This window comes from Hevea brasiliensis, chromosome 15, assembly GCF_030052815.1.
Source record: "Hevea brasiliensis isolate MT/VB/25A 57/8 chromosome 15, ASM3005281v1, whole genome shotgun sequence".
Classification (NCBI taxonomy): domain Eukaryota; kingdom Viridiplantae; phylum Streptophyta; class Magnoliopsida; order Malpighiales; family Euphorbiaceae; genus Hevea; species Hevea brasiliensis.
The window spans coordinates 58,145,877-58,158,889 of NC_079507.1; the positions used below are offsets into that span (position 1 = coordinate 58,145,877).

The 13,013-nt window shown below is 34.5% G+C and overlaps 1 protein-coding gene across 1 annotated transcript; it reads right to left on the reverse strand.

Moving 5' to 3' along the window:
- Positions 1-8,074: 8,074 nt before the first annotated feature.
- LOC110635978 (probable UDP-3-O-acyl-N-acetylglucosamine deacetylase 1, mitochondrial) lies at positions 8,075-12,624 on the reverse strand. The gene is made up of 7 exons (XM_021785485.2): positions 12,351-12,624; positions 11,944-12,270; positions 11,654-11,860; positions 11,385-11,486; positions 9,978-10,042; positions 9,427-9,571; positions 8,075-8,571 (listed from the first exon to the last, which is right to left on the reverse strand). The coding sequence occupies exons 1-7, from the start codon at positions 12,399-12,401 to the stop codon at positions 8,512-8,514; spliced, it is 957 nt and encodes a 318-aa protein (XP_021641177.2). The 5' UTR covers positions 12,402-12,624; the 3' UTR covers positions 8,075-8,511.
- Between the last annotated feature and the right edge of the window lie 389 nt (positions 12,625-13,013).

Genomic DNA, 13,013 nt, shown 5'->3' on the forward strand with positions numbered 1-13,013 from the left:
ATTTTGGGTAAGACAAAGGAGATAAACGGAAGGACAACCTGAGGAGCGCATAATAAAAGGAACAAAGTTAAGATATAGGGTAGGCTAAGTGTTATTCTTGGCAAGGTGAATGACAAGGATGGAAAACCCAAAATGGGACCACATTAGTGAGAATAGTGATGGAGGTATGGGATAACATAATAATGAGTAAATGCTAGAAGGTGTGCGATGGTATTGCGGACTACCTAATTAGGTAGAGAAAACGAAGTTAGTAAGTAGTAAGTTGAATAAAGGTCAATCTAAGGGATCAAATAGGTATGATGATAGGAAAAGAATTATAGATAATGACACATAGGTTTTAGGTTAGACTTTGGAGATAGTGAGAAGGTAATTAGAGGTTCGTTATGAATGTCAGGCAAACATTTTTAGTGTGATCAACAGAATCATTTTGCAGTGAAGCAATAACGACAGAACAACAGTAAGGGTAGAATGAAAAGTGACAAGTATGGGTGGTAATAAATCACTAGAAAGTTCAAGGATCAAATTAATGACCATAGATAAGGGTGGAATTAGTGTTGAAAGAATTTATTAGTGAGAGAAATCTTTCAGGAATCAACAAAAGTTAAGGGCACAATATAAACTATAATAGATATGAATCATAGGTCGAGTATAAGTAAAATTAATAAATTATAAAATATTATGTCAGGAAGGACAATGGTACGATAAAGGGTTCATACAGATGATATCTTATAGGTAAAGCACAATTGTGCTAAGAGATGATGAAATTTGAAGAGAAAGACCAAGAAACATAGATTAAACATTATTATATGGACAATTGGCGTAGTTGAATATAAGAGGATATTTTTCTTTCTTTTCAAGTTTAGCTTGTGCTTTTGGTTTTAGAAGGTTATATAAGGAACAGAGACTGAGTCAAGGAGACCTAGTTATTTGAGAGTTTGGTAGGCACCAATTCATATACAATTTCCTGATATGAGAATGACAGTAAGTGCATACCTAGTGTTAAGTATGAAAGGATGATCAGAGTAATGACAAGAGTTAAATTGAGTTAGCTACTAAGGCTTGCGACTGTTTTAGACCATGAGCTAGATGAAGTACTATTTATGGATGAGTTTCAATAGATGAAATTGTTGCTGATGGATAATTTGAGGTTGAAGTTTAGAAAGCTATGGGCAGTATACGTGATTATATTAAGGAGAATGAACATGTGAAGTATCTTGTTTAGAATTAAGGCATGGCACATATTTTCCATAGCCGTGTTAGTTCAGATGGAACTTATAGTTTCTGGGGCTCATATCCATCCAGGATAAGTAATTTCCTACTAAGGCTGGTAGGGAATGATAATGTTCTGATAGTTAAGTTGGAAAAGGAGATACAAAAAGAAATTTTCATAGGTAATTATAAGTGTTACATAAGGTGAAGACTGTGCTGGTTGGAGTAAATCGTAAGGTTAGAATTCCCGAAGTAATAGAATTAGTAATCAAGATAAGACTAAGTAATAAAATGAAAGTTAAAGTTGATGATGGAACGGACATCCTTGAAGGAAAAAGTATAAGAACGAGAGAAAACCAAGGTTAAAGAATAAGTACAGTAGGTTGGAAAGATATCAACAATAGTAGAAATAGGAAAAGGAAGTGGATAAGATCCAAAGAATAGGAAGAAAACTTGTAAAGCTAGTTATAATAATGAGGATAAGGAGGAATAGGTATGCTAGGAACATACTAAGAGATGTTTAAAACAAGTTATTATGAGATGATAGATTAAAGGGGTAGTAGAGCCTCGATCTGAGTGCCAATGTGTCAGAAGTAGGCCATATACTAAGAAGCTATAGGAAGAAGTCTAGATATTTATATTCCAGAGAAGGAGTGAGAATTGATAAGTCGCATGGGTTGAGTTGTCAGAGAATATAAACACTTTTGTTACCTAGAAGGAGAGACCCGGTTTACTTTCCAATATTGATAAATGATACACTTGGCCCTTGGAGGAGACTCTACCTGACTAGTTACATAAGATCGATAGAGGTTGGTCTAAGTACCTTAGTAATGACACAAAAGAGATTAAAAATTTGAAGTATCATGGGAGGAGAAGAGAAGATTTATAGGTATTGACCACTGAGGTCATAAGTAGAGTGAAGATCTCGAACAAGATGCCTAGATTAGGAGCTACAGGAAAGCTACTCATAGGATACCATGGAATAAGGAACATAAGTTATGTCATTGGGGAAACAGAGATTATTAAAACAAAGGAATGATGACTGAAGTCACCAAGAGACATGTTGGGGCGTAATAAAAGTGAGGTAAGCACCAAAGTTGATTGAAGTTATGAGACATCAAGTCAAGAACAGTGAGGTATAGCGAATACTTGAAATGTCAGAAAAATGGTCAATGAATAGTTACAAGATAAAAGCCCTCTAGAAAGAGATGATGACAAATAGGACACTATAGTAGAATCAGAGAACAGTAGAATGTCATATATAATATACGAAGAGTTCGAAGAATAAATATTTTACCAATATCTGCATAGCTGGAGGAGTAATGATTGCACTTATTTCGATAATCTTCTTTTCCATATCTCTTGTTTATTCGTAAATTCGAGGACGAATTTTTCTTAAGGGGGGAAGAATGTAACAACCCAGAAAATTAAAAAAAAAAAAAAATTTTGAAAAATGGGATTGGCGTGTGACAGTGGGTTTCCCACTGTCACAGCAGCTTTTTAAAAAAAAAAAAAAAAAATCAAAACCGGGAGGAGGAAGCCCCCCCCCCCCCCATTTTCTCTTCTCTCCCTTTCCTTCTCTCTCTTCTTCTTCTTCCTTTCTCCGGTGACCGGCCAGCGACGTCCCAAGGAGCTCCCCACCGGCCGGCGACCCTCCGGCGACCACCAGGACCACCAGAAATGGCGGCAAGAGAGGGAGAGGAGAGAGAAAACGCGCGCACAGTGGGCAGCGGCTTTCCGGCGCGATTCCGGTGGCGTTGGAAAGCTTGTTCCGAGAGCTTTCTTTTGATACCAATTTTGAAGCAAATGGAGGTCGGATGAGTGAGATATGGAGGAGAGAAGTTTCGGGTTTTTCAAGCTTTTTCGTCAGATCTACGACGATCCAACCGTTGGATCGACGATCCGAGACCACATATGCACTGAGGAAGAGGAGAGGAACATGGTGGTATGATCAGACCCGGCAAATGTCACCGGCGGCCGTGGCCACCGTCTTGTGATGGTGCCGTGGTGGCTCCGGTGAGCTATGGAGATGGTTCAACTTCCAGAGGTCTCCTCATAAATTTTTGGAATTTTTGAGACACAGATAAACTTCGGGTAAGACAATTTTCATTATTTCTCTGTCTGTGGAGCATAAATACAGTGTTTCTTAAACAGGAAAAATTGGAGAAAAATTCTAAGAAAAATATATGATGAAAGTAAAATTATTTGGAGATATTCTATGGTGTTTGTTGAATTTTTGAGTGATTGTAGAATATTTTTGAAAAATATAGATAGATTTTAGTTAGATTTTTAGCATATGGGCATATAAGATTATTTGAAATTAAGATAATTAAATTTTATATAATTGGTTGAAGCTTGAGGATGGAAGTTTAAATATGTAAATATTTAATTGGGTTGGATTAAGAATACGTTAGATGTTGGAAACTTATGGAATCGAGTAAAATTCTTGAATAAAATATTCATGGGTGATTAGAAAATTACAATTCATTTTGCAATAGCCTTATAATATTATTAAGGACCGCGGGGCAAAATTTTAGAATTTTTAGAGCTTGTTTGAATGGATTTTTGAAAAATGTCAATTATAGGGACTAAAACGTAATTTTTAAGATTTTGAGTATTGTCTGATTTGGAGGGCCCAGGAGGGGCCATGTGATATTGATGAGATGTGATTGTGGAAATTGAGAATTTAGAAGTGTTATTTGAGCCTTTTGCAGGTTGGGTAGGTCCTAGGTATAGGGGAAACTCTGCCGGATTTTCGGCACGACTTAGGACGTAATTGGTCTTTTCTTGAATTGTATTGAGTTATTTGTATTAAATAATTGTAATATAATTGTCAGATGAGCCGGGACAGCCTTCTTCCTCCGCCCAGCCGCCACAGTGATTGTCGTCAAGTCTGTGAGTAAAATATTAATTTTAATTGTAATTTCGATATTATTATATGTTTAAGCATGCCCATGCATCACTTATATGCATATATCTATGTAGATAAATCCTAGGCACGATTTATGTTGCATTCATAACTGTGAAAGTGCCATGTATGTTGTTGTGGTAATTTGGAGCAGTGTGCGTGCGTTGGCGTGCGTGTGATGTGGTGTGGACTATGGATAGGACGGGGTAGTCACGGCTTGAGTAATTCGCTGGGACCCGATCCTTCGAGGGGTAGTCACGGCTTGAGTAATTCGCTGGGACCCTCGATTTGGTTATTAAGTGGAAGTCCGAAGTGAGTAATTCGGGCACGGGTTGGATTTAAGAGAGGCGTATAGGGATCAGCTCCCATATGTTATGATTGATACTACAGGGTGTGTGAGTGCTCCAAATTACCTTTTTTATGTTATGATGTGAAAATGATGTTGATGTTGCATTTCACTCTACAGGGTGCATTAGTTTTAGATAGTTATAGAGATTATGGTTAAAATTGATATTTTACTCTCTGAGTCGAACGCTCACTCCTGTTCACCATATTTTTCCAGGCTACAGGAGGAGACATTTTTCAGAATAACCTGTCCCTTTCCTCTCAGGTTATGAAAAGATTATTTAATTGTATTATTATTCTCTAAATTTGTAATTTAGGACTCCGCATGTGCTAGTAGTAGCATTAAGCCTATCAGAGACTGTATGAATTCAAGTTTTCATATTAATAAATGAAAAGAAAAAAATTTTATGAGTTTTAAATGGTTATAAATGAGGTAATAGGGTTGAGCTGGGCTCCTCTAATTTTTGTTTCTGATAATTTCTGGGCTAAGATGGCTCGAAATAAAATTATAACAGTTTAATTTAAAATTATTTTATATGCATATTGGGCCTAAATTGTGGGCTTGGTTATGGATTTGAGAACAGTAAGGCTTACTACGGGCCTCGGGGGCTTTATGCCAGCCCAGGTCCTAGTGCCGGTCCGGCCCATAGGTTGGGTCGTGACATTTTATTTTTTATATGCTAATCAAAGTTTAGAAATCAAATCATCAGATTGAAACCGATTCAGTTTTGAAAATTAATATATATTGAATACTTATTTATATAAATAATTAATTGAATTTAAATTATATTTTTAAAATAGTATTTATAAATTTTTATATATTATATTTAAATAAATAAATTTAAGTATTTTATAAAAATTTAAATTATATATTATTAATAAAATATTTTATACAAATTATTAACTAAAATATATAAACTTAAACAAGTATTAAATAATACAAGTTATAATTACATGAAGTATGATGGAACTTCGATTGTAGAATGAAATATTAATAGAGCATCTGATTATCAGATTAAAAATGTCCTTCAATATATGACCATGTATGCTATAGCCTCTAGTGCTAAAGGAAATAATGACTTAGCAATAGCTAAAGCTACTATTGCTAGTTTTACTGGCTAACTAAAAGGTTTGTGAGATTTTACCTTATCTGAGGAAGGAAAAGCTCAAATTTTAAATGCGGTTAAAACATAAATCAGAGCTGAAGCCCAAGTTGTGGTCCCAGACTGTATCAATACCTTATTATATACTATAGGTATACATTTTATAGGATCAGCCAGTATGTATATAGATAGATATCAGAAATAGCTTATGAATCTTAGGTGTCCTGATTGATCTCACTTTAAATGGTATAAGGATATCTTTTTTGCCATTATTTTTACCAGGGAAGTTAATCAATTTGATTTTTTGAAATAAAAATTTCTTTATGGGTTACCTTCTTTATTTGCTAAAAGAGTCAAAAAATAAATTAGAAGCAAAAACGAAGGTACAATTCCTTATCATCACTACACTGATGGAAAATTTGCATCCGAAGTGGTGTCTGCAGGAATAGCATTGTGCAATGAATTAAAAATACATAAACAAATACAAAAGGAGAAATTAACAGGAAAAAAGAATTTTGGGCAATTTTTGTGAACATATAGATTTTCAACCAATAACTTTCCCTTATAAAAGGAAAGTTAGGGGCGAAAAGAAAAGAAAGAAAAAATATTATAAGTCTAAAAGGACTTACAAGAGGAAAGAAGAACTGAGTCTTCTGGTAGCTCTAGGAGTTCTAGCGCAAGGTTTGAGGACAAAGAAAAGAAAAAATAAAAAAATAAAGAAATATTATTAGTGTTTAATATAGATAGTAGTCTAAGTAATTGGAAGTTGCCTCCTATTTCTGCAAATCTTATTTATAAGTCTAATACAAATTTTCTTTTAAAATCTGATTATGTGGTTAAAATTGTAGAATAAAGAACTCCTATCCATGAAGGATTATATTTTAGGAGTTTGTTTTCTGAGGATCTCTTAAAAAAACATCAAAAAACTTACTCCTTTTTGCACATAGGAATTGTTCAAGTTGCACTAAAACCTACAACTAGGCTAGGTTTTCAAAAATTTGAATCTGATTTATTGAATCAGAAATTCTTTATAAGGATTGATCGCAAGAGTGCTAAAGAGATACTCTTGAAAGATGTTAAAAACATCGTTCCTAAACAAATATTTGCTCACTGGCAAGCAATTTTGTCAGTATTTGATTTTGACATTGAATTTATAAAGGGAGAAAATAATTCTTTGTCTGGTTTTCTAACTCGTGAATTTCTTATAGGACATGAGTTCAAAGGTACCAATGACTCCCTCAAAGTGAACCCATGAGATATCGCCACCTCCACCTAAAAGTGTGGATAAACTAAGAGATGATGTTTATGAACACAAAGACCATTTAGGGTACATAGAGATTTGTAATAATCACAGTTTCCATCACAGTTTATTTCTATGTCAGATTCACTAGTATATTTTTTTTTCTTCAGAAGTGTAGTCTAGTATATTAACTTCTACATCTTCTTCATCTGAACTGTTCAAGAATATCTTTATTAAAGACTCTTTCAAGCCTTCATCTACTAAGGCAACGAAAATTCAGCTGGTTTATTCAATTTCGGCTTGAAAAGGAATCATGGGAATTTCCTACATAGTTCTATGAATGGTTTTTTAATTATGGACTTTTCTTAATTTCTCTACCTAATAAGATAAAAGAAGTCTATGAAAATTTTGTAGATTCTAATAAATCCTTAAAGGATGAAAGATTATTATTTACTATCCTATACAAAATGCCATAAATAGTACATTGGGATTATATTATCTCGGCCAAAAAATATAAAAAATTCTCTGAGTTCTCAATAGAACATATTCAATGGCTAATCGTTTAGTTGCATTTTTTTTGTCATTTCTTCACTTTATTTATTTTTTAAATATTAAATATCCCCCTTGTTTTCATATTTTATTTTTTATATTAAAATATTTATATGCCAATCAAAGTTTAGAAATCAAATCATCAAATCCAAACTGATTCAAATTTGAAAATTAATATATATTGAATACTTATTTATAAAAATAATTAATTAAATTTAAATTATATTTTTAAAATAATATTTATAAATTTTTATATATTATATTTAAATAAATAAATTTAAGTTTTTTATAAAATTTTAAATTATATATTATTAATAAAATATTTTATGCAAATTATTAACTAAAATATATAAACTTAAACAAGTATTAAATATTATTTAGATAACAATAATCAAATTTTAGATGAACTTAAATAATTTAGGATAAATTTTCATCAAATCTAAAATGAATTCAAATATTGAGCATAATAATTGAGCTTAAAAGTAAATATTTTTTACGAACACGTAACCTATTTAATTCTGACCCAAATTGTCCTCAAACCAATAGCCTTTTAGTTATTCAGTTGAAAGGGTGGTTAATCTTGGATGGAGCCACAGCCAACCCATTACCCCAAATTCTCGCCATTAATTGAAATATACCACATGAACTCTGAATAGAATCTCCACCTGTTGAAAGCAAACTGGTAAAAAGCCATCCATTTTCCTCTGTGAGTGCATGAGATTGAGAATCCCTTAGTTCTAAATTCATTTGATGGATGCCAATATCAAAACTACCACCAACGAAAATCTAATTACGGATAATATCAAAAACATTTGGTTCTAGAGGTCAACATACCATGCCATGAAGATTAAAAGAACACCATAATTAACAGTAAGCCCATGGCATCAAGGCACCCCAATCCTACATCACCGTGAGGGGAATCTAGAGGTTGGAAACATCAAAAGATTCGTAGGGTGTCCCTCTTTTTTCCGATCACTGAACCACACAAGACCCTTACCATAAGCTGCATGACTGGCTGCGTCTCTATAATTCTCGTCAGAACTCGTATGTTCTCCATGTGAATTAAATCATCAGAACAAAGTTGATGTGTTCTCAATCAGTCAAAATTCTATATATAAGAGATGCCCACACCTTTTCGATTTTTGTGGACAGCAAAGTTACTTCTTCAATAGGTCATTAAGGCGACACACAAAATCAGCATGCAGTGCATGGCCACCCTGTATTACATTATATTTAGTTAGAAACTTAGACAAAGTCTTGGCAATTGTCACATAATCATTAGCCAACAACATTAGTAAAGATAATGAATGCAGAGCTTTCACATGATACAGCCACAATATTGGGAAACGCATAAATCAATTGCATTCAATAATCACACGACAGAAAATGACACCACTTTATCAGGCAAGGGAAATTCAAACTGCCAGAATGACAAGTTTTTGACGGGACACACCAACAGCAACAGTACTCCACAAGCTTTTGTTGAAATTCAAGTGTAAATAAGCTGAAGTGTAAGGAATTGCTTCTATAAAATTTCCAGAAATACTTAGAACATCTAGATCACTGCTTAGGGAATGATAGCTAGAATCAATAAACAAGTGATGTGCTGTCAACAATAAAAAGTGTGAATATTTTGTTTTTTTATTACCAAGATGAAAATGTCAATTTCAACTTCAAGCACAGTTGCACATAAATTTATTTGTCCATTTTATTAAATCAGGAACATCAGAAAGGAACAAGTCAATGGATTTAGTAAATAAGCATAGTTGATGGTTTTGCAAAATTTGGTAACTATAGAATATCCAAGGTAACCTATCATTATTCATATATTACCCACAAAGACAGGCGAAACGGAACTTTCCTACTGTTTGGTTAAAACTATAAAACCTGAACTCCTGCATTATCACTGCAATATCCTCCTAGACAAGAATACATAAATTAAAAAACAAATGTAAAAGAAGCCTGAAGATTAGAAAATTTTTCATGATTGCTAAAATAATCCATAAACATTTAATGGACATGGACTATAGCTGTCAAAACATGCAAGAAACGAAAAAAGGTCTAGAGAAAACCTTGTAAGCAATTATGTGTGCCACTGGAAGCCCTTGATTACCAAGCCGTGCAAACAGGGAAAGGTCACCAATAAGATCCAAGATCTTATGACGACAAGGTTCATCAGGGAAACGAAGTGGTGGGTTCAACCAGCCTTTACTGGCACTACAGACAAAGACAATGGATTACATAATGAACAGAGTGAAGAGCTAACTAATTGATAGGTTTCAATCTTACACTCATTTTCCATGTGTATAAATTAAATTGAATCCAGGTTTCATGTCATTCCATCCATTTTCCAGCAAAAGCAAATGGTCTACTTTAGTTTAACAAGAGAACCAGTTAATATATTTTGCTTTAAAAAGAAGGGAATTGCTTGCTATGTAAAAGAATTTAACAAAAGTGCTCCAGTGAATTGCAAGCAACTCCTAATATTTTAGAGATATTTTTGACTTTCATCATTTTCCTTTGGCATGGGAGTCATGACAGCTAAAGCAGCACAATAAGCCTATGCTATCTAGCATCTTGGAACCTTCTTCTTCAAAAATGAATAAAGCATCTCGCTAATCACCTGCAAACAATAGCATTCTGTAATGTTCCCCCTTTAATGAGTCCTATATTTCGCATTTGCTCCACCTGCAACAATTTTCCAAATGGAACTCTAGCATTAGAAAGCAGACTAGATTTAAATGTGCACACCTCCTCCCCCCACAAGCCCACACAAACCACACCCCCCCCCCCCCCCCCCCTCCTCTTCCTCCCTTTTTTCCTTTTAGTTTTGTCATCACCAGAGCTAAAACATCATAGTCACCCACTAAATGACTGCCAGGTATAGAAACCATGGAAAAAGGAATGCCTAATAGCAAAGCTGATCTGCAAAAAAATTTTGGTTCTGTGCATAGCTGTAACATATGATGACATGTCAAGAGGCTAGATATACTTGACAGATTTTTATCTAATGGAGCAATGCCTAAGCCAATGAAAATTATGATCAACCTTTTCCTAATTCACTGGAACCATCGACAGCCAGTTGCTCCAGAAATATTTTTCCATCCTCCGTTGACATAGGCATTATACTAATAGACCACCTGAAGCACTTGAAGAAATTTTGTTAACTCACTGTGAACCAATTAAATAGGGTGATCTTACAGTGGTGTATGCACAATTACTTTTTATATCCCTGAAGTGTAAACAGGTGTTTCCTTAGAGAATCTTGCATATACAAGTAACCCACAATATATCACTAATCAGCTACAAAAATAGCTTTTATAATCAATTTTGATAAAGAGAAAAATGATAGAAACAATAAACTGTACGTCACAAATTTTGTAAGGGAGCATACATGTCACTTTTTTAAAAACTTAATACAAGGTTACATCGGGAAAAGAGCTCAGGCTATTGGCAGAATGTCTAGAGGAGAACCATGAAAAGAGCTCTGGCTATAGGCAGACTGTCTAGAGGAGAACTATGTTCTAGATGAATTTATAAAAGAATCCCACTTGTAGAGGAAAAGAGCTCAGGCTATAGGCAGACTGTCTAGAGAAGAAGTGAAGAACTAAGTTCTAGATGAATTTATAAATGTATCCAGGTTTAACTATGTGCTGATTCTTTTCTTCACTTCCCCCCTATAGCTTCAAGCAGTTAAAGTCAAAGAAATTCCTAGAGGTACAGTTACTACCTTTTAGAGAAGTTAAAAGGTTGATTTAGGGTCTAATACTTAAGATAAGAACTTAAACCACACTTAGAGACAAGAGAGGTGTCTGCTTGTCATTTATGTGCAATTCAAAAATCCAGTAAGAAACATATCTTTCAATTATCATATGCCTGAACAGTGATAATATAAGATGAGAAGAAAAACCAGTAGTACCCTTTTTTTTTCATCACTTAAAAGGTTGATAGTCCTTTATTCAACAATATCAAGCTATGATATTGAACAGAAAATAAAAATTACCTACTACAAGAGAGAAGTTAAACAAACCTCCTCGTATATGCAAAAAGTTCTTGATGAAGCTATTTGTTTGACATAGAAAGAATCATCCAAAGGAGCTAAAGAAAACCACTGGCAGCCAATGGCACAAACCTGGGAATAAAAAGAAGAAATGGAAGAGTCGTTAGTACAAATCCAATCTCGTCTTTCTATTTCTGGGTCAGACAAGAGTCGTGCTTCCTCAACCAGTATAAAAGAAAATTAGAAAAATGCCACTCTAGCTATCCTGTAAAAACAAAAACAAATAAAAGCATAATCACCTTAGAAAAATCAATCCCATAAGTCAAGCGAACATTAGGCGATGGGATTGCAGCCACAAAAGAATCATTCTTGCACACATACACAGGTTCATTCAAATAAGGCGCCATTCTTTCACAGCTATTGCCACTCTCATCTACCGCCACAACCAAACCAGCCTTTTCTATAGCTTCAACCCATTGTTTCGCCGACCCATCCAATATAGGAATCTGACTCATTTAGTAAGTCCCATATTAACCTTTCACATATCGAGCATAACAAATCCCAAAAAACATAGACAAAGCCATCAAACCTCAAAATCGCAATCATCTTCTTCGGAGTCGACATTATTGTTGAAAATCTGAATCTTGCAATTATCAATGCCGGTGGCCTCGAGAGCAGAAAGCAAGTGCTCAACGGTTCGAACTTTGAATCGATCAGCAGACAGCGTAGTACAAAGAGGCGAATTTTGCTGGGCGAAATCAATGGATGCAGGAATGGAATATTTAGAGTGGAAATCAAAGTACCTCCCTTTCTGAGCATACTCCGGCGATAACCTCACGGTTGATTCATTGCCTGAGTGGAGACCCTTCCCACTGACCTCCACGCATCTCCGTATGGTTTGTTGAAGCCTCCCGCTCTAGTATCGACAAAACACAGAATTTAAATATAATTTTTTAATCTTTACATATGAGAGAGAGAGAGAGAGAGAGAGAGTACGGATTTCCAGGAGATGATGGCGGAGGACATGAGGGCACCGGAAAGAGTCATTCGGTAAGATGGACACTGAAACGGTGTCGCTTCTTCAGGGAAACGATATTGACGGCGAGGACAGGACGACAGGAATTTTGGCGCGATAGATGGGTTTTGTAGTTTTCAGTACACTTCCTTCAACCGGATATACAGGTTCAATGCACCGGCGTCGTCAAACCGGGCCAACCTTGTCCAAGGGCCGCGTGGTTGGATTTCATTTTTTTGGGTCTTAGACGTCAATCTTGGAGCCAAATTCATTAAATTATTTAAAAATAAGATATAAATTTTTAAAATAATAAGTATATAGGTATTTTTTTATCAAAAATAAATTATTTTATTATTAATAAATTTTAATTATGTGATATTAAAGTCTTTTTAAAATTATAAGGTCTCAGATTGGAGTAACAATTAAAATTATTTATAAAAATAAAGAATTTCACATACATTGCATACGAGAGTCCCAAGATTTTGGAAAATGCATCACGCTTTGCATTAAAAGCCATGAGAACCATCTTCATACAACAGAGCTAGCAATTCAGAAGGTATTGCTGTTAGCCAATTACACGAAAGTTTTCCTTTTATATATAACTTTACTAAACAGTCTGTTACCCTATTTGCCATTCATTTCAC

Coding starts and splice junctions, on each gene's coding strand:
- LOC110635978 (XM_021785485.2), bottom strand. CDS start 12,401: ATGACTCTTTCCGGTGCCCTCATGTCCTCCGCCATCATCTCCTGGAAA. Junction 12,271..12,350: donor CCATCATCTCCTGGAAATCC/GTACTCTCTCTC, acceptor TGTCGATACTAG/AGCGGGAGGCTTCAACAAAC. Junction 8,572..9,426: donor CACACATAATTGCTTACAAG/GTTTTCTCTAGA, acceptor AATGTAATACAG/GGTGGCCATGCACTGCATGC.